At 48.4% G+C, this 27047-nt stretch overlaps 1 protein-coding gene across 1 annotated transcript in view; it reads right to left on the minus strand.

Annotated features, from left to right (window-relative positions):
* The window catches only part of myo18aa (myosin XVIIIAa), an 85019-nt gene that overhangs the window by 26892 nt on the left and 31080 nt on the right, over nt 1-27047 (minus strand). Inside the window, exons 6-28 of the mRNA XM_062537341.1 lie at nt 26321-26386; nt 23721-23808; nt 23204-23310; nt 21377-21553; nt 20777-20987; nt 20019-20161; nt 19531-19637; nt 18798-18861; nt 18203-18347; nt 15787-15954; nt 15236-15326; nt 14725-14917; nt 14392-14478; nt 12418-12559; nt 11824-11983; nt 10484-10670; nt 9776-9959; nt 8976-9085; nt 7080-7145; nt 5218-5346; nt 2194-2337; nt 473-562; nt 249-368 (exon numbers count right to left, since the gene is read on the minus strand). Of these exons, the coding sequence (XP_062393325.1) occupies nt 249-368; nt 473-562; nt 2194-2337; nt 5218-5346; nt 7080-7145; nt 8976-9085; nt 9776-9959; nt 10484-10670; nt 11824-11983; nt 12418-12559; nt 14392-14478; nt 14725-14917; nt 15236-15326; nt 15787-15954; nt 18203-18347; nt 18798-18861; nt 19531-19637; nt 20019-20161; nt 20777-20987; nt 21377-21553; nt 23204-23310; nt 23721-23808; nt 26321-26386 (2979 nt within the window). The remainder of the gene's footprint in view (nt 1-248; nt 369-472; nt 563-2193; nt 2338-5217; nt 5347-7079; nt 7146-8975; nt 9086-9775; nt 9960-10483; nt 10671-11823; nt 11984-12417; nt 12560-14391; nt 14479-14724; nt 14918-15235; nt 15327-15786; nt 15955-18202; nt 18348-18797; nt 18862-19530; nt 19638-20018; nt 20162-20776; nt 20988-21376; nt 21554-23203; nt 23311-23720; nt 23809-26320; nt 26387-27047) is intronic.

The following is a 27047-nucleotide window of genomic DNA, read 5'->3' on the forward strand; positions in this document are numbered from 1 at the left end:
ACAGTATGTGTGTGTGTGTGTGTGTGTGTAAGGATGATTGAAGTGTGAGGTGTGTGTGCGTATGTGTGTGTGTGTGTGTGCTATGGGGATTCCCTACAATGTGAAGGTCAGTCATATGTCAGGTATGTGAGATGTGTGGTGAGTGTGTGATTTAAGATATCCTGCTACTTAATATGGTCCCTACTGAGTGCGAACTGTGTGTGTGTGTGTGTGTGTGTGTATGTGTGTGTGTGTGTGTGTGTGTGTACCTGCATGTCCTTCATGTCCTTCTCCAGGCGTAGTCTCTCTGCCGTCTCAGTCTCCAGCATCTGAGACGCCGACTCTCCAGTGTTCCTCTCATCAGCCAGCTCTGCAGACAGCTCAGTGATCTGATGGAGCACACACACACACACACACACACACACACTTAGATTCTCACAGGCTGAGTGATTGGTAGGCATCCCAGTCGTAGCGTGGCATAGCGTGCCCTTACCCTGCTCTCCAGTCGGTCACCGTTGAGACGGAGCTCGTTCCTCTCCTTCTCCACCTTCTCAAGCCTCCCCTTCAATTGCTGGATCTCGTCCTGCTCAAACACACACACACACACACACACACACACACACACACACACACACACACACACACACACACACACACACACACACACACACACACACACACACACACACACACACACACACACACACACACACACACACACACACACACACACACACACACACACACACACACACACACACACACACACACACACACACACACACACACACACACACACACACACACACACACACACACACACAAAAACACCAGCATACATGTACACACACACACACAGAGTTTATTGTTAACAACATTGACCACAAGCTGACAAGATACCACAATCAACACCCCCCCCCCCCCCCCACCACCTCTAGCTCTGGCAGTCCTCCCCAGTGCACACACTACTGGCCTATTTCATCTCCACACACCCACCAACACACACACAGTGAGCGGGAGGACAGGAGGTCAAATGTGCACCACAGAGCAGCTGAGTGGGAAACAGAGCAGGGCCAGAGCAGGGCCAGATCTGGAGGCCTGCTCCAGCGGCTGCTGCCCCTCCCCTGGGGAGCTGGGGGGAAGGAAGCGCTCAGGTAACACAAACAGAACAGCCCTCCCACTAGCACTACACACGGCCCTGAGGCCTTTGAACACCCACAGCCCCATAGAGAGATAGAGAGGGAGAGAGAAGGGTGGAGACAGAGAGAGATGGGGGGAGGGAGAGAGGGAGGGAGAGAGAGAGAGAAAGACAGAGAGAGATGGGGAGGGGGAAGGAGAGAGAGCGAGAGAGAAAGAGAGAGAGAAAGAGAAAGAAAGAGAGAGAGCGAGAGAGGGGGCTTCCTGATAGTTCCAACACAGGACACTGTGGGTCTCATCCCAGCGCTCTACTACTGAGAGGGTCCGTGCACATGAAAGAGACTGCTCAAGTCTCTACACACGAGAGGAGGAGCACAACACACACTCTCTGTTGAATGATAAGGACATGGTGTAGGTGTAGGTGTAGGTGTAGATGACTCTGTTGAATGATAAAGACACGGTGTAGGTGTACAGTAGGTGTAGGTGTAGGTGTAGGTGTAGATGACTCTGTTGAATGATAAAGACACGGTGTAGGTGTACAGTAGGTGTAGGTGTAGGTGTAGGTGTAGGTGTAGGTGTAGATGACTCTGTTGAATGATAAAGACACGGTGTAGGTGTACAGTAGGTGTAGGTGTAGGTGACTCTGTTGAATGATAAAGACACGGTGTAGGTGTACAGTAGGTGTAGGTGTAGGTGTAGATGACTCTATTGAATGATAAAGACATGGTGTAGGTGTAGGTGTAGATGAGAGAGGTGGACTGAGAGTAGAGAGTGGTAAAGGGGGTAGCGAGGGAAGAAGGAGAGAGAGATGTATAGATTGGGGGAGAAATGTGATCAGACAGAGTTTGGGTTAACTGGCTGAGACTGAGGGACTAGGAGAGAGAGAGGAACAGACTAGATGTCCAGAGAGACAGAGAGAGAGAGAGAGATGGCCTGAGACAGGGAGAGAGAGAGAGATGGGCTGTCTGGCCTGAAAGAGGAAGAGAGAATGAGTGAGAGGGGGAGAGAGAGATAGAGAGAGAGAGGGAGAAAGAGGCCTGTGTGTGTGTGTATGTGCGCGCAGGTGGGCGTACTCACGTCTTTGCCTCTGATCTGCTCCTCGGTCAGCTGCACCTCGATGAGTGGACGCACGTTGGTGAACATCTTCCACCACGGCCAGCCCTTCACATTGCGGCTCTTCTTGATGTTCTTCTGGACGCAGCGGATGGCCAGGTCCTGGATCTACTCCAGCATGGACACAGAGAGAGAGAGAGAGAGGGAGGGAGAGGGGGATGGGATGGGCGTTACTAGAGAGATCAAATAAGGAGGGAGGGAGAGAGAGAACGAGAGAACAACTAATAACAAAAGAAGGAGGAAAGAGAGAGGATGTATGAGATTGAGAAGGTGAAATAAGATACAGAGATAGAAGACAGACTCAGAGAGAGAGAGAGAGAGAGAAGTTGGAGAACAGATAGAGAGAGGTTAAAAACAGAGATAGAGAGAGAGAGAGGTTGAAAAACAGACAGAGAGGTATAGAGAGAGAGGTAGAGAGAGAGAGGTTGAAAAACAGAGAGAAAGAGAGAGGTAGAGCGGAGCAGATAGTGAGTGGGAGCTGCAGTGGGTGGATGAGCAGCTGAGGGTCTGTTAGAGCAGAGCAGCTCCAGCACTGCTGCAGAGGAGAGGAGAGGAGAGGAGAGAGTCCTCTGCATTCTACTCTGCAGCAGTGACTCTGCGTTCTACCCCAGCCCTGCAGCACACACACACACACACACACACACACACACACACACGGTTATGTCACTAAATCACAGAGAGATCAGCTTAATTCCACAGACACTGATCAGGTAAAGGCCCTCCAATCCTCGCTGCTCAGAGTGAAATGTGTCATCATATGATGTCCCATGTCTGGAGTTCATCCGCTGGGTACAGTACATCTCACTGCTTCTACTCTGGTTCTTTGCAATGGTGTATATATTTTTGTGTTTAACTACACATGGTCTCTGGATACACAAACAAGAGTTATCTATTATGCCTGCCAGAAAATGCAATGAGAAAGCCTGTGTGTAATTACTGCATGCTGTTAAAAGCATAGCATTCGCTTGATTTGTAGTGACACCTAGCGAGTTCATTCATTTGAAATATAGTTATGGTTTGCGGCATAATTATGGTTGAAAGACTATCAAAGACCAGCTTAATGTAAACAACAAAACACCCACACACACACACACACACACACACACACACACACACACACACACACACACAGACTAATTATCTTGAAATTGTAACATTTCCAGTCCAGATTCATGTTTAGATATATTTACAAGAGGCCCTTTCAACTTTAAGTGTTCCCAGTGCTGAATCCTGAATGTGGAACAGTTCTGTGTCTGCATCAATCAACATCATCAACTCAATGCTATAACCACCTGACAGCATCTCAAGGGAGCCCTTCCTGCCTATACTACTACCATGTGTGTGTGTGTGTGTGTGTGTGTGTAGATGTATTTACATGTACAGCAGCTGACAGAAAAAATCCTTCCCCAAAACAAACCCACCCACCCACCCACCCACACACAGACACACACACACAGAGACACACACACACACACACACACACACACACACACACAAACACACAAACACAATCATTTGATTAATTACATACTTTGGCCCTGAACTGAAAATGACACACTTCTAATGTGCGGCTTGTACACAGCCATTTGTGCTCAGTGAGCAGCAGATGCGAGCCCCTGATTCCAGTGGCCAGGAGCTGAGCAGCATGCTGATTCCACCAGTGGGCAGACACAGCCTGGGTCACCAATTAGCACTAGTTAGTCCTGCCATGAGGGCCGTGGGGGTCAGTCATCACGCAGCCCCACTCAGCCAGGAGCCCCGCGACTCGCCTCGTTAACACACAACTACAGAGCACACCACACACCTGGCAAGACCATCAGGAAGAGAGAGGCCACTAAACACCTCACCAGATGGCCATAAACAACAGAGCGGGTGAGTAAACAAGCTCTGGGAGATGAGAGGAGAGGAGAATGCTGCCCTCAGTTCTACAGAATGCTGGGGGAACAAAGGCCCAGGGTTCTGTTCGGCATTCCGAGGCAGAACCGCGGAAACCATCTCCCAGCGGAACAAGTCACAGGCTGCACTGTGAGGTGAGAATAAAAGACACCGTAGCCCTCAGGTCCTACATTTCCACAGGACAGAGTGTCCACGGCTAAAAGTAGTGCCTTTCCACAACAACAGTGCAGTCGTGTGTGGGGCTCTTCTGGCTTTCCTCTAATTGAGTCTCCCTTGTGTATGTAGGGAAACAGACTATGAGAAAGTCGAGGGAGTACAACACAACAGCAACACAAGCAGCAACAGAAGCATCTATTCAAACTAGATTAGGGGGCCATATTGGAAGCCAAGTAGATTAGGACTCCATATTGGAAGTGCAACACTAATCCTTCCTTGTCAGACACAAGTTTCTCTTGCAAATCTCCCCCTTTCTTCTCTCATGAGGTTCTCTCATCAATCTCTCTCTCCCCACTCTCCCTAATCACTTTCAAGGTTCGGAGAAGGACAACATAGCCACTGCTGCTCGCCACACAAACTCTGCATTCACTATATTCTACTGACCACCTCCAGGCCACAGTGAGTGTGCTTGTTTATTTACATATCAATTTCACTGGATGTTGGATGATTAGAGGCACAGAGGCCTTTGACTCACTGACCAACACTGACCAACACTGACCGTTGGGCACTTAAATCAACTGTGTTGTCAAAAGGTTGGACAACTAAAATACTCTTGAAGTAAGAGATCTCAGTTCCCCTGAGGTGAACATGAACAGCAGAACTCAGGAGAACACTAATAGTGACCCACTGACTCATTGACCAACACTGTTGCCCTGCTAAAAACAGCCCTATTAGTACATATACATGTATTTCTTCAGCGGACACTTATCCAAATCGACTCAACTTTTCAGTCTCCTGCATGCTAGCCCAGCTCCTTAACCACTGACTACACTACCACTGCCCCAGTCACTCTCCAGGCATCCTTTTAAGCTGCTGGTTTCTCTGGGGTGAACCGGAATAGCAGAGCCCAGGAGTAAGCCAGTTGTCCACACTCACCTTCCTCTTCTTGAAGGCCTGTCTGGCCAGGTATCCCCTGCAGGCTGCCTGGAAGAGGGTGATGTTGCGTCTGGTCTGCTCGTCCCGCTGCTCCTCCAACTTAGCCAGCGTTCCCGCCCGGAAGAAAATCTGCACACACACACACACACACACACACACACACACACACACACACACACACACACACACACACACACACGGTTAAACCCAACAAGACAGACAGACACATTCAAATCTAGGACAGGATCAGATGTTTACTGTTAGTAGTGTCTGTTTATGACGACCAACAACACGGATGTTGTGTGATATTATGTGATATGATGCCAATGGTGCAGGACTTTAGCCTTCAGCATTATGCAAAGAATAACTCCAGCCTACAGTAAGTTACGATAAGATAAGATAAAAACTTTATTGTCTGTGAATGTTACAGTAAAATGAAAAGTGTGTGTGTGTGTCTGGGTCTCCTCACACCCGTTTACAGCCCTGGTTGAGGGCTTGGGGTTATTCAGAGACCCAGAGAGTCCAATAGTTGCAATAAAACGGAGGAATCCTTTATAGCCAGAGCTTTGTCAGTGTCTGTGACACACTTTCTAGAAGTTTGTACAACAGAAAAAAACTAGTTACATAAACTAATTAACCAAACTTCAACGTGTTACTCCCATATATTAATAAGATAAGAACCCAGTATTAACACCATGTGTTACTGTGTAATAGATCTATTGCTTCAGTACACTTCACGATGCTGGTGGCTTTATGACTCTTGCGTGAGAGAAGGGCAGACTGTGGGAACAGACGGCCATGTCTTGACCCGAGCCTCTCGGTCTCTCTCTCTCTCTCTCTCTGTCTAACTGACCACCGGACTGGGAAGAGGCCGGACAGGCCATGGACATGGGGGAAGGGAGGGGGAGGGGATAGGAGGAGAGATTTAAGGTCAGTATAATTGGCACTGGATGGGCCTCTGTTGCTAGGAGTCTAGGAGGCAGTTGGAATGCTGAGAGTGTGCTCGGACATCTTAGTTTCAGATCGACTCCAGAGCTCGGTTTAGTTCCCCAAAATCACCTTGAGAAGCAACTACAGCTGCCCGCAGATAATACCCCCACCCCAATCTCATCTCCGACCGCCGCCCTAGATAGCCCCCTGATGGGATACTTGGACAACCAGATGGGGCTGTTAAACTCTGTGCTTGTCTTGGTGCTCTCCACCTAACTCTCTCTACTATCTATCTGATGGGATTAAGCGTGTGTTTGTGTTTATGTCTTTGTGTTTATGTGTGCCAGCCACTGTTGACTGATTACACTACAACAGTCCCTGGAAGCTGCCAGAGACTGTGGCCCGACAGCACACACACCGAGAGGCGATAATTAGGCTCTTCTGGTGACACACACACAGCACAATGGCCTCCTGCATTCACAGCACTGACAGACAGACACACACACACACACACACACACCAGCACTTCTCAGGCGGGCTGCACACACCCAGGGAGCAGAACCTGAGACGACAACAATACACTTCTGAACACTTGCGTCATGAAAAAATGTCACTTCGTAAACATTTAAACGGCCTCTAAAGTATCCATCTTGTGTTATCCATCATTTCTTCAAAGACTTCAGTGCTGTCTGTGTCTAGCGGAGCCACACAGGACGAGAGACAGATCTGGATCAGCTGTGCGCCACAGTCAGCTGGGATCTGCTCTGCTTACCGCTCAGGCAATACAGCATGATGATAGTATATGGCCACCCTAAGCAGGCTCTACCACACCACCTACAGGACTACTTAGTTTGGGTGTGTGTGTGTGTGTGTGTGTGTGTGTGTGTGTGTGTGTGTGTGTGTGTGTGTGTGTGTGTGTGCGCGTCACTCACCCTGCTTAAGCCCATGTGATAGCTGTTCTTCTCCAGTTCCAGGGACTCCAGCAGCTCCTCCGCAGCCTGGGGAAGACACACACAGCTGGGGTCAGAAGACCTGGATGACCCCCTCTCTGGCTGGAACATCCAAGGAACACACACTCACACCAAACACACACACATGCACACACTCACCCACTTTCACTGTGAGGAAGTGCTCACTGCTGATGTAATCAGTCTGAGCGAGACTCATCTTATCATGATGGCATGGTAAGCCACGACCCCCTGAACTCCTACTGCTTCCTGTCACTACTGTTTAGTAGTGCACCAGAGGCAGGTAGAGAGAGTGAGAGTGAGAGTGAGAGAGAGAGAGAGAAAGAGAGAGAGAGAGAGAGCAACAACAAACTCTCCGGTGTCCGGTTGCCCTAGCGTTTGCCCCAGCCTCAGAGAGATCTCTATCCCAAAAACAGTCTCTGAACCTTTGCAGTAAATCTTCTTTATATACCCCCCACCCCCACCACCATGCTCCCACTTTCTCAGTCCCAAATGTATTCTCTCCCCCCCCCCCCCCCCCTCTCTCTCTCTCTCTCTGTGGTGGTGTCCAGGCCTTGAGAGTGGCGTCTGAAAGAGCCCGTGTGGATTACGGTGTAAGAGGAGGTGGCAGCGCTGGACACTGAAGGCTCTTTGTTTGTCTTCGTCTCCAAAGCAACCCTCCTGAGAGACACACACACACACTGGGGCAGAGCTGAACTCCCCCGCTCACCCCTTCATGCTTTCTTTTCTCTTTCTCTCTCTCTTCCTTTCTCACTCACCCCTTCTTTCTATTTGTTTTCTCCTTCTCTCTCTTTCTCCCTTTCTTTCTTTCTCTCTGTCCAGCTCCATCTATCTATTTTCTCTGTTTGTCTTACTTCCTCATTCTCTGTCATTGTTGTACCCCACCCTCTCTCTATCCCATCTTCTCTCTATCCCTCTCTCTCTCTCTCCCTCAGCACACATCCTAAACTCCCAAACTCTTCCCAGCAGTGGACTTCAGTGGGCGGTCATTGGGTAGTCCCCCCAGACCTCCCTCTCCTCTAGCGCTAGCTCACTCAGGGGGCCTCAGCTAACTGTTCTCTGTCCATCGCATTGGGTTTCGCTCCACATCTCTGACAAATAGCCATCAGACCCTTAAACTGCACGCTGGGTACAATCCAATACTGTGGAGCCGGGAGAAAACAAAACGGAGCGTAAACTCAGCAGAGTCTGTGGGGCGAAGCAGAGGCCAAATGTGTCCGTCAGGAAAAACACATTTGTTTTAAAGAGTTTTAATTGTGCTAATGTGAGGGATTTTTTCACTTTCTGAACCCCAATGCAATTAATATGTCGTCCCGGTGATGCCCTCTGTAAGGAAGCTGACCGCTGAGCTGCCACAAGGCTGATTAATAGATCACAGAAAGCCCTGATTAAAAGATCTCTCTTTCCTGCTCAGAGTGCCATTGGTTTTTATAGAAACTGTCTCCAGAAGGTTTCCGGTTGAAACGTTCAAAACTAGCTCAGATACTTTGAAATTAAAATTAATCTGACTTTACTGTAATGCTTTACAACATGCCACTGGAGATGCCTTAGGACCACACATGTTTATTTATGTGGTTGAAAGGGTCTACAGTTCTGCAAAAAAAAAATATTACTGATCACTTTTTCTGATGTAATCCTATGGTTGCTGAGTGATATTCCAATGATTCAAATGTGCAGTGTTCTCTTCATTTTGAATATGAGAATATGAGGTCAACTCATTCGAATGTCACTCAGCAATCGATTTTTCCAGTGTATGAGAAAGTGTGTGCACGTTTGCATGAGTACATTGTGTGTGTGTGTGTGTGTGTGTGTGTGTGTGTGTGTGTGTCTCCGTCCTCCTTCAGTGGTCCGGTCACTCACCCTTTTCTCGTCCTTGACGATATAGTTGCGGCCCAGCTTCTTGCCCAGGTGAGGTGCCAACACATCAAACTTGCGACGGAACTCCGCAAACACCATATGATCAGGGAAGCCTGTAAAGTAGTTCACAACATTAGTTTGGACCTGCTGAATAAAAAGGCATTTAGAGGCCCCAGCCGTGGCGCGACTGGCTGGGGCACCTGCACCGCACGCCAGCGACCCGGGTTCGATTCCCGCCCCGTGGTCCTTTCCGGATCCCACCCCTACTCTCTCTCCTGCTCGTTTCCTGTCATACTCTCTACTGTCCTGTCCAATTAAAGGCATAAAAAGCCAAGAAAATTATCTTTAAAAAAAAAAAAGGCATTTAGACAGTTAGGGCTCCTACCTTGAGAGGAGACTCTCATGAATGCCCTTTGAAGTAACACTATGAAGTACAGTAAGAAGAGCTTTCACAAGACAACATTGGCAACTATATTGCCAAAAAGACCCAGGTAGTTATTCACAAGCTTTGCTGTGATAGCATAGCGAAGATTCCTGCATGTTTCTAGGTGGCTATATATAGTAATCTGACTGGTATTTAGCCAGTGCTTTTAGCCAAAGCATCCAATGTCCAACTTGTCCAATGGTTTTGATGATTTGGATATGGAACTATGGTCAGACTATCAGAATGGAACCATGGTCAGACTATCAGAATTTAACCATGGTCAGATTATCAGAATGGAACCATGGTCAGATTATCAGACAGCATTGGTACCACAGCACAACCACAAGTTACATTTGGGTGGTGCTCTCTCTCCACCCACCTTGGCGGTAGATCCTCATGGCGTCCAGCAGCTTGGAGCCCCGGAGCTGGGCCCTGAGGAGGCTCACGTCCAGCTGCATGAGGCCCGAGTCTGGGGTCTCCGCTCCCTGGAGGGCGTCCACTTTGGGCAGCAGGCAGTGCACGAAGTGCACCCGCGAGCGCTTCACCGTGTCCAGCAAGGCGTCCTGCACAGGAGGGGGAGATGAAGCCAGACACACGAGTCAGTGACGACTGAGGAGAGATCATCATCATCATCAAACACAGATGCAGGCATGACACCATAGGATATGGGGATATGACAGCATAGGATATGGGGGCATGACCGCATAGGATATGGGGATATGACTGCATAGGATATGGGGGCATGACCGCATAGGATATGGGGATATGACAGCATAGGATATGGGGATATGACTGCATAGGATATGGGGATATGACAGCATAGGATATGGGGGCATGACAGCATAGGATATGGGGGCATGACCGCATAGGATATGGGGGGCATGACCGCATAGGATATGGGGATATGACTGCATAGGATATGGGGGATATGACAGCATAGGATATGGGGATATGACAGCATAGGATATGGGGATATGGGGGGCATGACTGCATAGGATATGGGGGACATGACTGCATAGGATATGGGGGCATGACTGCATAGGATATGGGGGGCATGACAGCATAGATAAGAGAAGTGTGTCCTCACCACTTGCAGTTTGATCTGGATGCAGAGGGACTTCTTCTTGACGGCGGCGACGCCGGTGGTGAAGGACTTCCTCATGCTGGTGGCCCGACGCAGAGCCAGCTGAGAGCCGCCCTCCAGCCCCGCGATGGACCCCGCCAGCACCGTGGTGCCCGCTGAGCGCCCGATGAAAAGTCCACTGATGTACTTCCTGTTACAGGAGGACACAAAACCATACATATGAAAATATTATACATATAAAAAATCATACATATGTTACTCATACATTGTGACACGAGTGCTATGGTCTGTGACTTCAAATTCAGTCTTTACTAAGTAATCCTATTTCAGAACATATCAAGTTCACTTCATTTCCCTTAATACCTTTGTTAATTAAAAAGTGGCAATGTCATTATGTAAATGGTTTACATTTGAACTAAGTGATTAGATTTGAGGATCACTGAATAAAAACACAATAGCTGATTGACTTGAACTGACTCAATCTACAGCTATTACCCATACAAAACACACACCCTGTTCACACACACACCCTGTTCACACACACACCATGTTCAAGCACTGTGGGCAAAACAGCAAGGGTGGAAACAGCAAGGGTGCGTGATGCCATAACACTCCTTTATACAGGGTCAGTTCATAAAAACAGTAGTGTCTTTTCAGAAGTGTCCTGCCCGCACATTAGAGCACCCAAAACTCTCTCTGACAGATGACTCCTCCTGCCTGGTGCCCTGTGTGTCCCCAAAGGGCCTCCGTAGAGCTCTGTGCCCTGTCCTGTCCTGTCCTGTCCTGCATGTGACAGCGCTGCGGATGAGAAGTCCCATACAGCGCAGGTTGGGCACACCACACATGTCTGCTCAGATAACACTCTCCCTGTGCGTCCTAGGACATCCCGGCTTTTCACTCACTTACAGAGAGAGAGGGAGAGAGAGAGAGAGACTGGCAGCATCATCAGCCCTGAGTTACAGCCCTATTCCCCTGCAACATGGTGACGTAGCTCTATCACCTCTGGTCTTCCTCTGCCTGTGATCACCACACACCTCCAAATGACAAAATGGCCGCTCAAACACGCTGCCTTACATCTCATTTCCATCTCCTCACCAGAGTGCATAGAGTGCTGAACACTTCTCTGTCCCTACGGACACATGTGGAGCGCTGGAATAGTAATAATGAACCTGAAACTATTCAATAAATGCCCCACTCAGACCAGACATGGAGTCTTTCACATACTGCATTTCCAAGAGGAGAGGAGAGGAGAGGAGAGGAGAGGAGAGGAGAGGGACTGACTTCTGAGAGGAGAGGAGAGGAGAGGAGAGGAGAGGACAGGAGAGGAGAGGAGAGGGACTGACTTCTGAGAGTTCTGCAGGAGTACGGCTGCGTTCTGGCTGGCAGGGTTGTGCTTGGCGTGCGCCAGCCAGCCGCGGGCGTCGTACTCCACCCAATCAGTGCCATGGCTGTGGCCCAACAGGAAGTGATGCGGGCGCTCGCTCTTCAGCAGCACGGTGTGGCCTGCAGGGAGATACACACAGAGGAGACGTGAGGCAGGTGTGTGTGTGTGTGCATTTATGTCTAGATATACAATGTGTGTGTGTGTGTGTGTGTGTGTGTGTGTGTGTGTGTGTGTGTGTGTGTGTGTGTGTGTGTGTGTGTGTGTATTCATGTCTAGATGTGTGTGTGTGTGTGTGTGTGTGTGCATGTACAGTATGTGTATTCCTGTGTGTATTCATGTCTGATGTGTGTGTGTGTGTGTGTGTGTACACGCACATGTCCTAACCCTTGCTCGCCCCATAGGCCTACATCTCCTGAAAAGTGTGTGTGTGCGTGTGCATGTGTCAGCGCATACACTGACCTTTAATTTCCACTTCTACAGGATCATAGTGTGTGTGTGTGTGTGTGTGTGTGTGTGTGTGTGTGTGTGTGTGTGTGTGCGGGTGTGTAGTGACCTTTGGTCTGGCCCTCGGCGGGCCCGTAGTAGCTGAAGAGTCGGTCCAGTAGTGAGGCCTCAGTGCCCCCGGGCTGCACAGCCTCCTCCTCCATCAGCCACAGCAGACCACGAGCCTCATCCGTCCTGGACAGCGTACGCACCTGAACACACACACACACACATATTAAACACACACACACACACACACACAGGCATTAAACACATAGAGTATGCGCGCGCACACACACACACACACACACACACACACACACACACACACACATAGAAAGACACACGCACATGTAAACAGACACTTTTAAGCGTGTGGACTCACAAGCACACACGCAAACACAAACAAATGAACATGAATGCGGACTCAAGCACAAGCACACACAAAAAGAGACAGAACAGCCCAAATGAAACCAAAGCACTCTGCTTACAGCACCGCCAGCACAGTCTCTCTGCAGATCGCACTGCTCAGGAAACAACTCAAATACTTCTACACACACTCAGAGTGGACACAACAGCAGGGGAACGTGTGTGTGTGTGTGTGTGTGTGTACAGTGTGTCTGTGTGTCTGTGTGTTTGTGTGTCTGTGTGTGTGTGTGTGTGTATGAGAGTGTATCTGTGTGTGTGTGTGTGTGTGTTTTAGACAAGCACTAGCAGAGTCCTTGGCGTGCTTACAGGCTCCCCCTACACACATGCCGTTGACTCACGTTAGCACACTCATCCCCACCCACCCACACACACGCACACACACACACACACACTCTCTCTCTCTAACTCCAAGGCCATCCTTTCTTCTCCTGGTCTGTGCTTCTCTCCCTCTGTTCACCAGCTCACTTCAAGCGCCTGACTTTTTAAAAGCGTCACCTCTGTCACGCTGTCAAGACTACTGAGAAGGGAGAAGCACTCAGGGTAGACGAGCAGAAGGACACCGGACACAGGGAACGCATCTCGCCTCGAGATGACCGGTGTACTGGTCATGTTTAAATAATCAAGTGCTTAATCTGGCAGAACGCGTTACAATCCTCTGAGAAATCGCTAAAAGGCAAGATTTTCAAATAGGCAAGGAGGAGATATGACGCCTCTCTACAGAGCCAGACATCTGAATGTGAAGAAGAACTTAGTGAGGCATCCCTGGGCCACGTCTTGGAGATGAGTGGTCTTTATGTGGACGTGGGTTTGGATATGGGCCTCAGCTGCAGGGCTATCTCAGGGACGAGTGGTTTTTACAGTACGTGGACGTGGGTTTGGATATGGGCCTGAGCTACAGGGCCATCTCAGGGACGAGTGATCTTTGCGTGGGCCTGGCTTATGCTAGCGCTTGCCTCAGCAGCGGGGATGGGCTGTCTGGGTTATTAATGTGCCTGTCTTCACCACAGGCCAGTGTGCGGCGTGATGAATGGATCTGACCCCGGGCAGCACAGGGATCTCGGCCGAGGGCCTGGCCACCTGTTCACCAACAGCCCAGTTTTAGACCCAACCAGCGCAGCATGGACGAGAGCCCAGACTAGAGTTTATATGCCTTCAGCCCGGGACAGGGGGGCCTGAATGAAGACATCCCACGTGCACGTGAGCGGAACAGAATAACCTGTTTAGACAGATCATTAGATCAGCCGTCACATCAGCCAGCAAACAGATCAATTTCCTGGCGCTACTGGACGGGGACCTCCCAGAGTCAACAACCAAGCCAGATTAATACTGTACAACATGACACAGATACAACAACACAGTTGGCTCAAGACAGGGAATAGTACAGATGTATAAAGGAAAAGTAGATTCAGATGAAGAGGTAGGTGCCTGATGTGATGATGTAAATTAAAGATAAATGTTTTTTTTTTCTTTTAATATTCCATTTAATTCTTCATTTGCACCCTGCAGTCTATCCATATCAAACCCAACATGAAGGCAGGTGTAATGACGGGACAGGGATGACAGACGTGTGACGGGTGTGACAAGTGTGACGGATGTGACTAGGGGGAGTGCTCACCAGGGCTTGGCTCGACGTTTGGTCCACAGCTGCTACAGAGAGCGACGGGCTGGGCTCCATGTCATCCAACGTGATCTCGATGTTCTCCTGGATGGGGGACACAACTTTTCATTTACATCTACAAGGTAGTAAACAACAGGGTGTTAAGCTTCTAAATATTCAGTGTGTGTGTGTGTGTGTGTGTGTGTGTGTGTGTCTTTCTCTCTCTGTCTCTTTATGTGCCGTACACCTCCTGTATCAGTGTGTGTGTTCAAGTACTGTATGTATGTGTAAGTGTCCATGTGTGTGCTTGTATGTGTGTGTGCTTGTATGTGTGTGTGCGCTCCCCCCCACCTCCTTGTATCTCTCCAGCTCCTTGACGAAGGTGCGCTCGTGGAACAGTATCTGCAGGCGCTCCTGGGCGTAGTTGTGGCACAGCTCCTCGAAGGTGGCGCCTCGCTCCCGCTTGGCCTGCCGGGGGTTCTGGAAGCCTGGCACGTCCACGATCAGAATGGAGCACAGCGAGTTCTGACTGGACTTGAGCGCTCTGAGGGAGACAGAAACACAAGGGCATCGTGGCCAAATCACGCACTGATTGTACATATGACCATGCACGGTCACATACTGTATCCACTACCCGTCAAAAGAAAAGGACATTTCTAAGTGACCCCAGCTTTTGACTAGTAGTCTAATTTAAACAATCTTCCAAAAGAAAAGCAACAGGTGGTGTTAAAAAAAATGCTATTTTCAGCTCTGACTCCAGAGCTGATTGCTGTTGTGATGCTGTTGAAGATTGACGGCTGAACGCCCTGTTTGGAGGCCACTGTTTCCTCTAATGTGAAAGCGTACACACGTAAACACTGACCTGTTGATGAGCGAGATGAGGACCGTGAAGAGTTCAGCATACAGAGCCGATGCCATGGCCTCTAAACACTCCAGCGCTGTGACCTTCAGGCCTGGAACACACACACACACACACATACAATCAGTTTACTTCATTGTGCACTGACAAACAGAGCTGCATATGAATGCACTTAGAGCACAAACACCAGACGCAACAGTAGGCAGCTGGTCCATAGCTGTGCAATATGTCCCTTGTGTAAACTTCCCTCCCTCTCCTAAAGAGACATGCTAGTGAGAGAGTTAGCAGCCTGAGCTTTCAGCTCGCTTACTAGCACACTCACCACCCAATCCAAGGTACTGCTTCTGAGTCGAGTTGAATTGAAATGAAATGTCTTTAATGTACCATGGGGCAATTTGGTTCACAGCAGGTAACCAACACATACACATTCGCATCCTGCTGTTTGCATATTTGAGTCTGGGGGTGAGTGCAGGGTTGATACCGTGCGGTCAACCCAATCCAGGTCACACAGACAGACACACTCGTTTGACCTTTCACCTTTCTGCGCACCGTACCTGAGGGGTCAGCGGCGTCCTCGGAGGCCTGGCGGATGGCGGAGAGGCGCGGGTTGGCGCCTTTGGCCTGGTGCTTGAAGATGGAGGAGGAGAGCTCGTCCAGACCCACCCCCAGCAGGTAGGCCGCCTTCTGGGCCCACTCGTGCCGCGCAAACTGCTTACGGCCGGCTGTGCAGGGCAGAGACGGACACGCATCACTACAGACACCAGTGGACAGACGAGCGCAGACACACAGCGACACAGACAGGAGGAGGCATGACTGACAGACCCAATACTAGATACCAGGGAGCTACTACAGACACTAAATAACAATCAAAAAATCATTTGAAAGTTAATAAAATAACATCATACTTGCATAAGGGATCAAGACAAAAGCACATCACCAGTGATTAGCAGGCTACTTGGTAACTATGATGATCATGATCAACTTTCTATAAGAGTTGTTATGTGCAAGTGCACAAGCATCGTCATCTTCAGCAGCACGAACTACAACTACAAATGAGATCTCTGACGTGGGATGATTATGCTGGCATGTCAGGAGAGAAGGTAGAAAAGGCCAAAGAGCCTGATTAGCATGCTAATAGAGGAGCATGTGGGAGTGTAGATCAAAACAGACACAGCACAGAGGGAGGAGAGTCAACAGACACAGTACAGACGGAGGGGAATAAACAGACACAGTACAGACGGAGGGGAATAAACAGACACATTACAGAGGGAGGGGAATAAACAGACACAGTACAGACGGAGGAGAGTCAACAGACACGGTACAGACGGAGGGGAATAAACAGACACAGTACAGACGGAGGGGAATAAACGGACACATTACAGAGGGAGGGGAGTCAACAGACACATTACTGACTGTTGAGTGGGGGGGGGGGGGGAGTGTAAATAGACACGGTGCTTTACCTTCCTCTGTCTCTGTTTGGGGGTTAACCAGCATGCAGCACACAAGAAGACAAAGGCAAAGAGTTAGATTAGTCACATGGGGCTACAACTAGTGCAGCACACACAAAACATAACAGTCAGTGGTGATGGCTTTAGACATGTAGCACGCACACACACATGCACACACACACACACACACACACACACACACACACACACACACACACACACACACACACACACACACTAATAATGCAAAACAACACTGACAGAGACACAAATGTGCATGCTGTAAGTCGTATTAAAGATTACTGAATACAGTAAAACTGTGAAAACAGACAGACAGACACTCGGCCATGCTTATTCAGTGCAGTGAAAAGAATAAACTCCACACGTATCAAATCATCCTCTAAGACTGGAGTAGGCTTGTGGAGCCCCCTGATGGTAAAGTCATCCTACACCAACTTCCCACAGCCTCTGTGTACTAGCTGAGGCTGCATGGTCTCTGCTGACCTCTACTGGGCAAGGAATGAAATGCAGCCAATACTGCCCAGAGTGTGACCAAATGAATGCTTTCTACCAATATTTCAATCATAAGGGTAGAAGTGGCACCACAAGAAGAGAGAATAAAAAACATGTAATTATTATTGTAATTAAATTATGAGGATGTAAAATGTCATGTAAACTAACAGTGTCATACTGTGGTATGCTGACACAATCACATAAAAGTTGCATAAGCCCACAGCTATTTCAATGTAATGTTTCTCTTCATCTTTTCAATATCAGTAGACATTAAGCTATGCTTTTCCTCATGCTGTCTGCAGCTATTTAAAACATAATGTTTCTCTTATGTGCAACGAAAATGGTTTATGTGGAGATTCTGAGTGAATCTGGGAGAGAAATAGACACTGCAGAAAGAGATCACACACACACACAAACACACACACAGAACAGAGACACAGTAGAACTGAACTGTACCACATTCATCTATGCTGGAGACTGCATGGGAAAGGCATTAGAACACGAAAACTTTGAATCCGCAAAAACAATTGCTGAATTATCTACATTATAACAGGTGCATCTTTGGACAAGCTGCAAACGTGTGTAGTTTATTTAACATACATATGGGAGAATTGAGCAATGTTGCTGGGCAACCACATAACCAGTTCCATGTGTTCTGATTGGATGATCATAGAAAATTGCCTACTGCTGCTGATTAAAGTTCTTCAGAAAAAAAGTGGTGGTCAATATTAATGGGAAATTGTCAGAACCACAATACTCAGGAACATTGCCCTGCACACACTGCTCAACAAGTTGCTTTGTGTATGATCAGCTTCATACTCAGGACATTGCCAAGTGTAAAGTGCAGATGTTCAGAGGGGCATGATGATGAAGAGGGGTGTTGTGCACTGTACACTCAACAACATTATATGGTGCCAAGTCAGAGAAGCCTCCAGAGCAGCTCTACCCAATACCCTGGGTGTGTGTGTGTGTGTGGAGGAGGCAGAGAGGCTCTGTGGAGATGGCGTACCTTTGGTGGCGCCAGCGGCTCCCAGGTGATAAATGGCCCCCAAGATGAGCCAGAAGGCCTTCTGCTCGTCAGCAGAGATGCCCAGCACCTTCATGGCAGCCTGCAGCTTAGTGAACTGCTGCGCTGACTTCTGCTTGTCCTCGCTCTGGAGGGGGGGAGAGAGAGGGGGAGAGAGAGAGAGAGAGAGAGAGAGAGAGAGAGAGAGAGAGAGAGAGAGAGAGAGAGAGAGAGAGAGAGAGAGAGAGAGAGAGAGAGAGAGAGAGAGAGAGAGAGAGAGAGAGAGTGTGTGTGTGTGTGTGTGTGTGTATGTGTGTGTGTGACAGATGAAGAAGATGTGAGTTTCAGGACCCTGAAGACATACGACTGTGTATACTAGGATGGGGTATAACATGGGGTGTTAAACTGTATGAAAAGTACATTTTACAGACAGACACACACACACACACACACACACACACACACACACACATACACCGACGCAGACACACACACACACACACACACACACACACACACACACACACACACACACACACACACACACACACACACACACACACACACACACACACACACACACACACACACACAATACCTTTGCTTGGGGCATGATTCCAAAGGCACTGCTTTCTGCAAAGTGGTTAAAGTGAAGCTCTGTCCTGTCAGAGGCACAGAGAGAAGCTGTTGGTCTCAGGAAACACAACTAAAACATACACCACTTAAAGAACTAGACCCAACTGCCACTGTACACTAAACATCTAAAGCATTGACTGCATTGGTATACTGATTTATTAATACTGTGTACTACTACACAGAAACTGTAGGGAAGATGTGACTGCAGCATCCAACTCGGACAGCTGACACAGAGCTAGGAAATGCAGAAAGAGCCCTGGCCCTCCCCTGATCATATGTAGGTAACCTCTGGGACAGGTCAGAGCATTGTCCATTCCAGGGTTAACCACCATCTTAGACCCCTTTCAGTCAGACCTTGTAGGCGTACTTGTACACGGTGTTAAACTAACAAATAGACTTTGTCAAATCTAGCTAAAATGAGTTTAATAACTAGACACTTTGCACTTTGCCCATCTATATCTCTTTGAACCCTCTATATCATTTCCATCCTCCGGTATTTAAATCCCAATGCTAGAAGGTTTGGGTCTGCTGGAACACCTTCTGTCTTTTGGTCTGGCCTTAACTGATCACTAATACTGAAGATTTGGGTCTGCTAGGGTCACTCATGTTTGTAGGCCTGATTTTCATGGATTGCTGAGACTGTGAGAGGGTTTGGGTCTGCTAGCTTCTGTTAGCCTCAGCTAGCTATGACTCACTTGAGGGATCCGTCTACTCCAGCCATCATGTAGTAGAACACGTTAAAGGTGCCCTCAGCGGTTCCCTCTGGTCGCCGGGCGATACGCAGCTTCTCCAATAGCATCGTCTGAGAGGGACAATTGATAACTTATGGGCACGATTTGGAGGCATTATATCTTTCATCTATTGGATGAAAAGTGTTAGGGGTGTGTTCGATGACACTGACATCATACCACTATGGTCACAGTCATACATTTCATATTGAAAGAAAAGGCTAAGATCATTTGTCTAAATGTTACAAATAAATATAAAGGTTATTGTGCACGAGACATAAAATAACGTAAGTGATTAACCTCCTATAGAAGAGCTATACAGCTTTATTCCCCTAACAAAACAATGTCATTGGGCTTTTGTTGTAGGAGGTTTACCACTTACTCTGAGTTAACTTACCCAGGTTTGTCACTAAACCACATACTTGGAATACCCCCCCTGGCGTTCCGGGTCTTACCTGGATGGAGGCCGAGGCCACCTGTCCGGCCTGGTCGAAGTCTAGGAAGGCGATGTGGGAGAAGTGACTAGCGTTGCTGTTCATGGCTGTGGAGCCGTTCCCAAAGGCCTCCAGGATGGTGTAGACCGCCTGCCACTTCTCCGCTGAGGGGAACACACACACACACACACACACACAGGATTTAAAACCGGCTTCAGATCGCACTCAGGGCCCTACTGTAAACACTGTGCAAACTGCATAGTCTGAAGTCTAACTAAAGCTTGCTTAATACCTAAATCTATTTGCAAATGAAATACCATGAGAAAGATCCTCAGCACACACAGCAGTGGGTTAGTTAAAAGCTCTCTGATGCCACATGATGGCGTTAGTTTATGCATGAGAACTTTGCTCATAGACTGCCTTTGCTCTTTGCCCAGCATTTAGAGTAGGGCCCTCAGTGTAGCTAAAGAAGACCTCTGATCCTGCCTTTTCTGATGTTCAGAACCCATGATTGAATATGAACTGGGACATGATAACAGCTTCACTAGAGACAATTTACATTCATGAATCAACTAGACAGTTTCCACCAGGACCTATTACAGTACAGATAGAGGTAACCATCTATCATTTGTTCATTAACATTTACTCATCTGTCAGATGTTTTTTTATCAAAACTATCAGATCTGCTGGATATGTTCTGCCTGAACATCAAACCCATGCCACTCTTGCACATCTACCAGAGGAGTTCTCTTGAGTTGTCTTTGCCAGTCTTGACCCACCAGAGTAGGCTTTGCCCGAGCTGCCCGCCATGGATACCAGGTACTGCACCAGGTGCTGGCAGTTGGTGGTCTTGCCGCTGCCCGTCTTGCCCAGTAGCACGATGGACTGGTCCTGGCGCGTGGTCAACAGGTTGCGGTACGCCGACTGTGCCACGCCGTAGATGTGTGGCGCTGTGTCTTCACGACGACAGCCCTTAAACATGTGCATCACCTGAGTGGAGAACACAGGCCAAGGACATCAACATCAACAATAAAAAAAGCAACAGCCCTTAAACATGTGAATCACCTAAGAGGAGAAAAGGCGATAACATTACATGGAAAATGATAACAGCATTTAAACATGTGAATCACCTAGACTAGCATAATAGTGCACTAATAGAACTTGAACAGCTACGACAGCTCATGAACACATGCATGCCCTGGATGAACAACAGTCACCTATAATTGTGTGCTATGTGAACACACAAATCCTTAAAAACATACCCCATTGCAACAGGGGTGACAGTAAACAAAGGCCCAAATTCTGCATCAGAGGAAATGCATTTACAGATTCCAGAGACCAAAGCGCTGGCGGCCTCAGTCGTGGTGGATGGGCGTTACCTTTTCGGAGTACATGGCGGGTGCGGTGACGGGGTTGATGACCAGGAGGTTGGGCCCGGCGTACGTGTGCATGAGGTTCCCGCCGTAACGCTGCCGCAACGCGTGCATGACGCTGGACTCGTTCAGGTAGGGCAGCGAGGACAGGTCCTCCACACGGTCCAGAGATGGAGGGTTGGCCTGGTCAGGAGTGACACATCGGACACATGGGTGACCAGCAGTTCTCTATTCATCGGAGTTCACATTGACTGATTTCACATACAGTATGTACATACATTTACTTGCTCAAGGGCACAATGGTGGAAGCCAGGAATTGAACTCTCAACTTTTCAGGCGACTGCATGCTAGCCCAGCTGCTTAGCCATAACACTATCACATCTACACATTCATTGGAGGCATCCACCTCAAAGTAACTTCAAATATACAGCTATATCATCATAGATATAAATAAAGTATATTATATTGTATAAATATCAGTTTAAAGTATACTATGAATATTAGTATTAACGTAGCAAAAGAAAGCAAACTTTTATCTATTTTAGCAGCCTTTGGCTCCTTGGTATCTTTACTCTGCCAAATGAGCTGAGAGAAGGCCATCAGGAAACTAACAGACTGAAGGCTGCCATTTCAAAAAGCATGTGTCTGCTTCTGTTTGACTTTCTGATCAGCACGTCCACCACATTACCACTCAGACACGTCTCACTTCAGATGCCCAATCTGTTGGAGCCAGCAAGGGCTGAAGCAGCACTGAATACACACACACACACACACACACACACACACACACACACACACACACACACACACACACACACACACACACACACACACACACACACACACACACACACACACACACACACACACACACACACACACACACACACACACACACACACACACTTCACAGCTTTGTCCACACATCACCACCCTTCCCAGTCCCCCCCAGCAGACCCATCTGGGCTCCACTGCCTGCTGATGGCTCCGTCTGTCTCCCTATCTCACCATGTGGCACAGATGGGCAGCAATATGGCCGCCGCCGTCCCGTGACAACGCTACCATCACAGCTATGCGCTGCTCTCTGCCCAGTTCCCGTGAAGTGAACCCGGTTTTCAGCTAAGCGCCTGGCCAGCCCCAGTGAAGAGCGTGGAGACGGACATGCCCCCACAGATGGGGGACGTCTGCAGGAGCATTACTCAACATCTGCACTCACGTCCCTCTGGTGGTGTCAGGGTGTTGAAGAGTCCGAGTGACAGACTGGACATTCCAGCCAAATCAGACAGCAACGTTAAGCCATTCTGGGTCAGATCTCCAAAGATCACAGCTATGGTCAGTCAGAGTTGACGGTCATCTGGGGTTTCGCATGAGTGCAGCTGGCCAAATCATCCGTGCACTGCCTGGCTCCACTCTGAATGCGTAATCTAATGTGTAGCGGTCTGTGGTGCTATTTAAGTGGACTAGGACACTTGCGAATGTATAATCTAATGTGTATAATCTAATGAGCAGCGGCCTGTGGCATATTTTAGCTTTTACATGTGCCATTTGTTTTGAATTGTAAAGTTGTTTAAACATAATCACAGTGCAAACACAAGACACCAATTTAGAAAAATGCCTTTCAGTTTTATGATGTTCAAAGTACTGGTGACCTCACTTCTGGCTTTTGACTTGCACTGAAAAGTGAAACTACTGTGTCACCAGTATCTCAGGCGATATGAACAATATTGTTGATGCACAAATCAGCAAATCACAAATGAATACAAACTCAGAAGCATCCACTGTAGTTTCTGGCAACACAAGTTGTGATTGTGAGCTGTCCAGGACAAGGCTCACCTTCTCCACGTCATCCTCGTCCACATCCAGCAGGGAGCCATCGTGCTCCAGACGGATCTTCACCTTCCCCTCTGGCAGACTGCCAGCCTCCGTCTTCAGCAGGGTGGCTATTAAAGACAATCAAACAAACAAACAAACATACAAACAAACAAATAACCAAATAAACAAACAAACAGCTTATAATGTAAACTGGGTTAGTAACTGTTGCCTAAATAATATATTCCATTTCTACTCAATGGACCTCTGAAGTAAACCCACAAAAAAGCCTAATTTAAACGTCCATTTTTGCCTATATATGGAGATCCAAATCTGTCTTACTGTATATGGGCAAAAATAGCACCCAGATCTCCTTACTGTATATGGGCAAAGATGGCAGCTTTGGGTCCTTTTTGTAGGCTAACTACAGAAATATATTGCTACTCACATGTCAGGAACCTTTATTCTGGTGTGTTAAAGAAGACAGGTGTCTGAGAGTGCTATGTGTGAGTTGCGTATGTGTGCGGTATGCTGAACCCACCGAGGGAGAAGCCATCCTTGTGGACGAGCCACACTTTCTCAGTTCCGTACCACGCCTTCTCTGCAGCGATCTGCTGCTCCGTCTTCACCTGACACACAGAGGAGGAGGAAGACAGAGGTCAATACCAGAGAACGTCCTTCAGCCTACTGGACTCTCAAGTCCACTGTGTTACTTCTGCTACTAGGTCAGATCCGCCCCATATATGGGGGCCACGATGCCTTTGGGGGGTGGAGGAAGGAATCGTTCCACCCGAGAATCGAGGAATCGTAACTGGTTTGGTCGTTGTTTCGAGCCTGGTTCCTGCTGTCCCTGTCGAAGTGTCGTTCCCAGAGGACTGAAACCGGTCGCGTTATGGCCCTACCTTAAATAAAGGGATTTGAAAAACGCAATCCTTGTCTCTCATTAAAAGTGACACTGAGCAAGACACTGCACTCCAAACAGCTCCCAATGCTAAAGCTCAAGATGACTGGTATATAGCAAACACTGTATTCAAAGTGACAATGGCGGATTTGGGAATCAAATCTGTGCCGATCGATTATCAGGTGGTGGCATTACCACCATTGCACCACGCCCAAATATGTACCAGTTAGCGTCTTGCATGAGTGCCTTTCCTGTCGGTTGTGTGACTGTATGTAAATGGAAGGATATGAGGTGTTAATGGGAGCTTATGGGTGAGATCAAATTCCAATTTATCTCCAATTAAAGACACACAGTCACACACAGCAAGTCTGCAGTGAAACTACCATTCACTGAAACACACCTGTGGGAGAACAGTTTAACACGAGTTTCCTCGTCTGCTCTTTCACACTTCTATTCAACTCTGAGTCAGCAGCACCAGTGCTGCTATTCCATCCAATAATAAACAGCCTCTCTTCTCCTCTGCTGACTACACAGATCTCATCGTTTGGTAACTGGAGGGTCGTTGGTTCGAGCCTGGGTCTTGCCGTCACTGTCGAAGTGTCAGGCCCAGAGAGTTGAAACCGGTCACATTTTACTCACATTTAAGGTTTTCAGATAAGCGAGAGTGATAAGCCCCAGTGAAGTGCCCACTACCTTAAATAAAGGGCTTCAAGCTCTCTCCTCTCCTCTGATGCCTACCTGCACACACACACCTAAACGCTGCAGAGAGAGAGGGAGAGAGGGAATAGTGCTCTAATGACTAAAGAGATAAACTCATGAGTCTCAGCACCACGGGTGTGGGGGCATCCCCTCACTCTGCAAATTGGCGGCAGCGATAACGGCCCCCTACAGATGGCACACACACATACTGAAGGGGATAATCGGGGGCATAAATTAGAGGTGAAGAGCTTGGAGAAGACTGACGTGGTGCATTATGGGTAGGGGAGTAAATGGGCGACGCAGGCAGTAACGTGACACTAAGCACTCTGGGTGGCTTTGAAGTGGCTTTTTTGTAGTCGTCATGGAGACGTGACCAGGTGCAGCGGTTTCCTCGGAGAGGCTCTCCGCATGGTCGCACCAGTACTGAATACAAGCGAAGGGGCTCCAGTTACACTCCCCCCCCCACCCCCCCACCCCCACAGGGACCAACAGGAGCATGACCGGCCCTGTCGCTGGCCACCCCGCCGTGGAGTCTCCAGTGTCCGTGAGAAGACGATGATACTACTGACTGACCGAGTGCCAGCTCCACTCTGAAGCTGCAGCAGAGAGACACTGATGTATGGAGGCATGACAGACACACAGACGGACAGACAGACGGACGAAGGGAGTGATGGAGTGATGGATGGGGTTAGCAAAGAGTCACTCACTCATTAGCCATGTGCCATCCCTACACCACAGAGAACTCATACACATCCAGAGACTTACTGCACCAACTCCTCATCACTGCAGCAACATCACACAGCCACCAGGGGTGTATACCAAGTACATGGTTTAGTGACAAGCCTGGGGTAAGTTAACTCCCCGCAAGTGATAAACCTCCTAATAGAGGAGACCTATAACCTGACTCTGCATGCACAACAAAGTCAGAGGGCTCTGCTCTTAGCTGGCTTATCGCTCAGACACATACTTTGAAAACCCCACAGAAATCCACGCTATACATCTACAGTATATAGATCAACATATAATCCACACCATGCATGCATCAAACAATCTACAACATTACAACATAAACAACAGGCTTAAATATGCAGGTGTTTCACTAACTGTATATCTGTGTACTGTTGAGTCATGATTAGTCATTGTGGTCTCACAAAAATATGGACACTCGTATCTGCACGTTGACACATATGCATTACCTACATATGCATGCATTTACACACGCGCACGCACACGCACACGCACACGCACACGCACACGCACACGCACACGCACACGCACACGCACACGCACACGCACACGCACACGCACACGCACACGCACACGCACACGCACACGCACACACACACACACACACACACACACACACACACACACACACACACACACACACACACACACACACACACACACACAATGGAGTGTCATCAGTGAAAGTGCCATCACACATATGAACAGGCCAAGACGAGGTGAGGTCAGGCCAGATCATAGCACACACACACACACACACACACACACACACACATACACACACACAGTCAGACCTTAGGTTGCGTGGCGGCCTGGTGAGAGGCCTGCAGGATGGCCACGGGATCCAATTCCGGCTTCGCCTGTAGGGGGCAGTAGGGGTCAGCCACAGGTCAACAACCTTTTCACTTACTGGAGATGAACGGTCACACAAACATGCACACACACACACGCACACCACAAAATCACAACAAAAAGGTCACCAACCAATAACAATGTATCTAGGCTTCTTCGCAATAGTTTAGTCCGCAACACACATGCACACTACAACACGGCAAACAGATGCCACCCCACGCCCCTCGAAAAAAAAACACACAAGAGATACATGCAGCTTCAACCACTTCAATTCAGCACGCTACAAATGGGGCAGGAATACATTTGCTGTTGCTTTCCCAATTTGTCGCTATGTTTTGCCCTTCAAGGCCACCGTACTCCCAGGACTGTAGCTCAAAAGAACACACTGAACTAAGAATAAAAGTCATTAATAGCTTTCAGCGGTCAGATCATCTACCATGTCTCATGACCAATTTCAATCTTCAACAGAATTAAGTGGTAAGATCGGTCCACAGTGTGGAAAACCCTACGTTTGGCACGTGTGTGTGTGTGTGTGTGTGTGTGTGTGTGTGGTGTCTGCCACTAGAGTGTCCCTGACCACTGGCAGATTAGACACAGATCCAGTGCAGGGATAAGTGTTCCGACGTACTGCCTAACAGCAGAATGACACTGGAGTCAGACTGCTTTACA

Source organism: Sardina pilchardus, chromosome 5, assembly GCF_963854185.1.
Source record: "Sardina pilchardus chromosome 5, fSarPil1.1, whole genome shotgun sequence".
NCBI lineage: Eukaryota > Metazoa > Chordata > Actinopteri > Clupeiformes > Clupeidae > Sardina > Sardina pilchardus.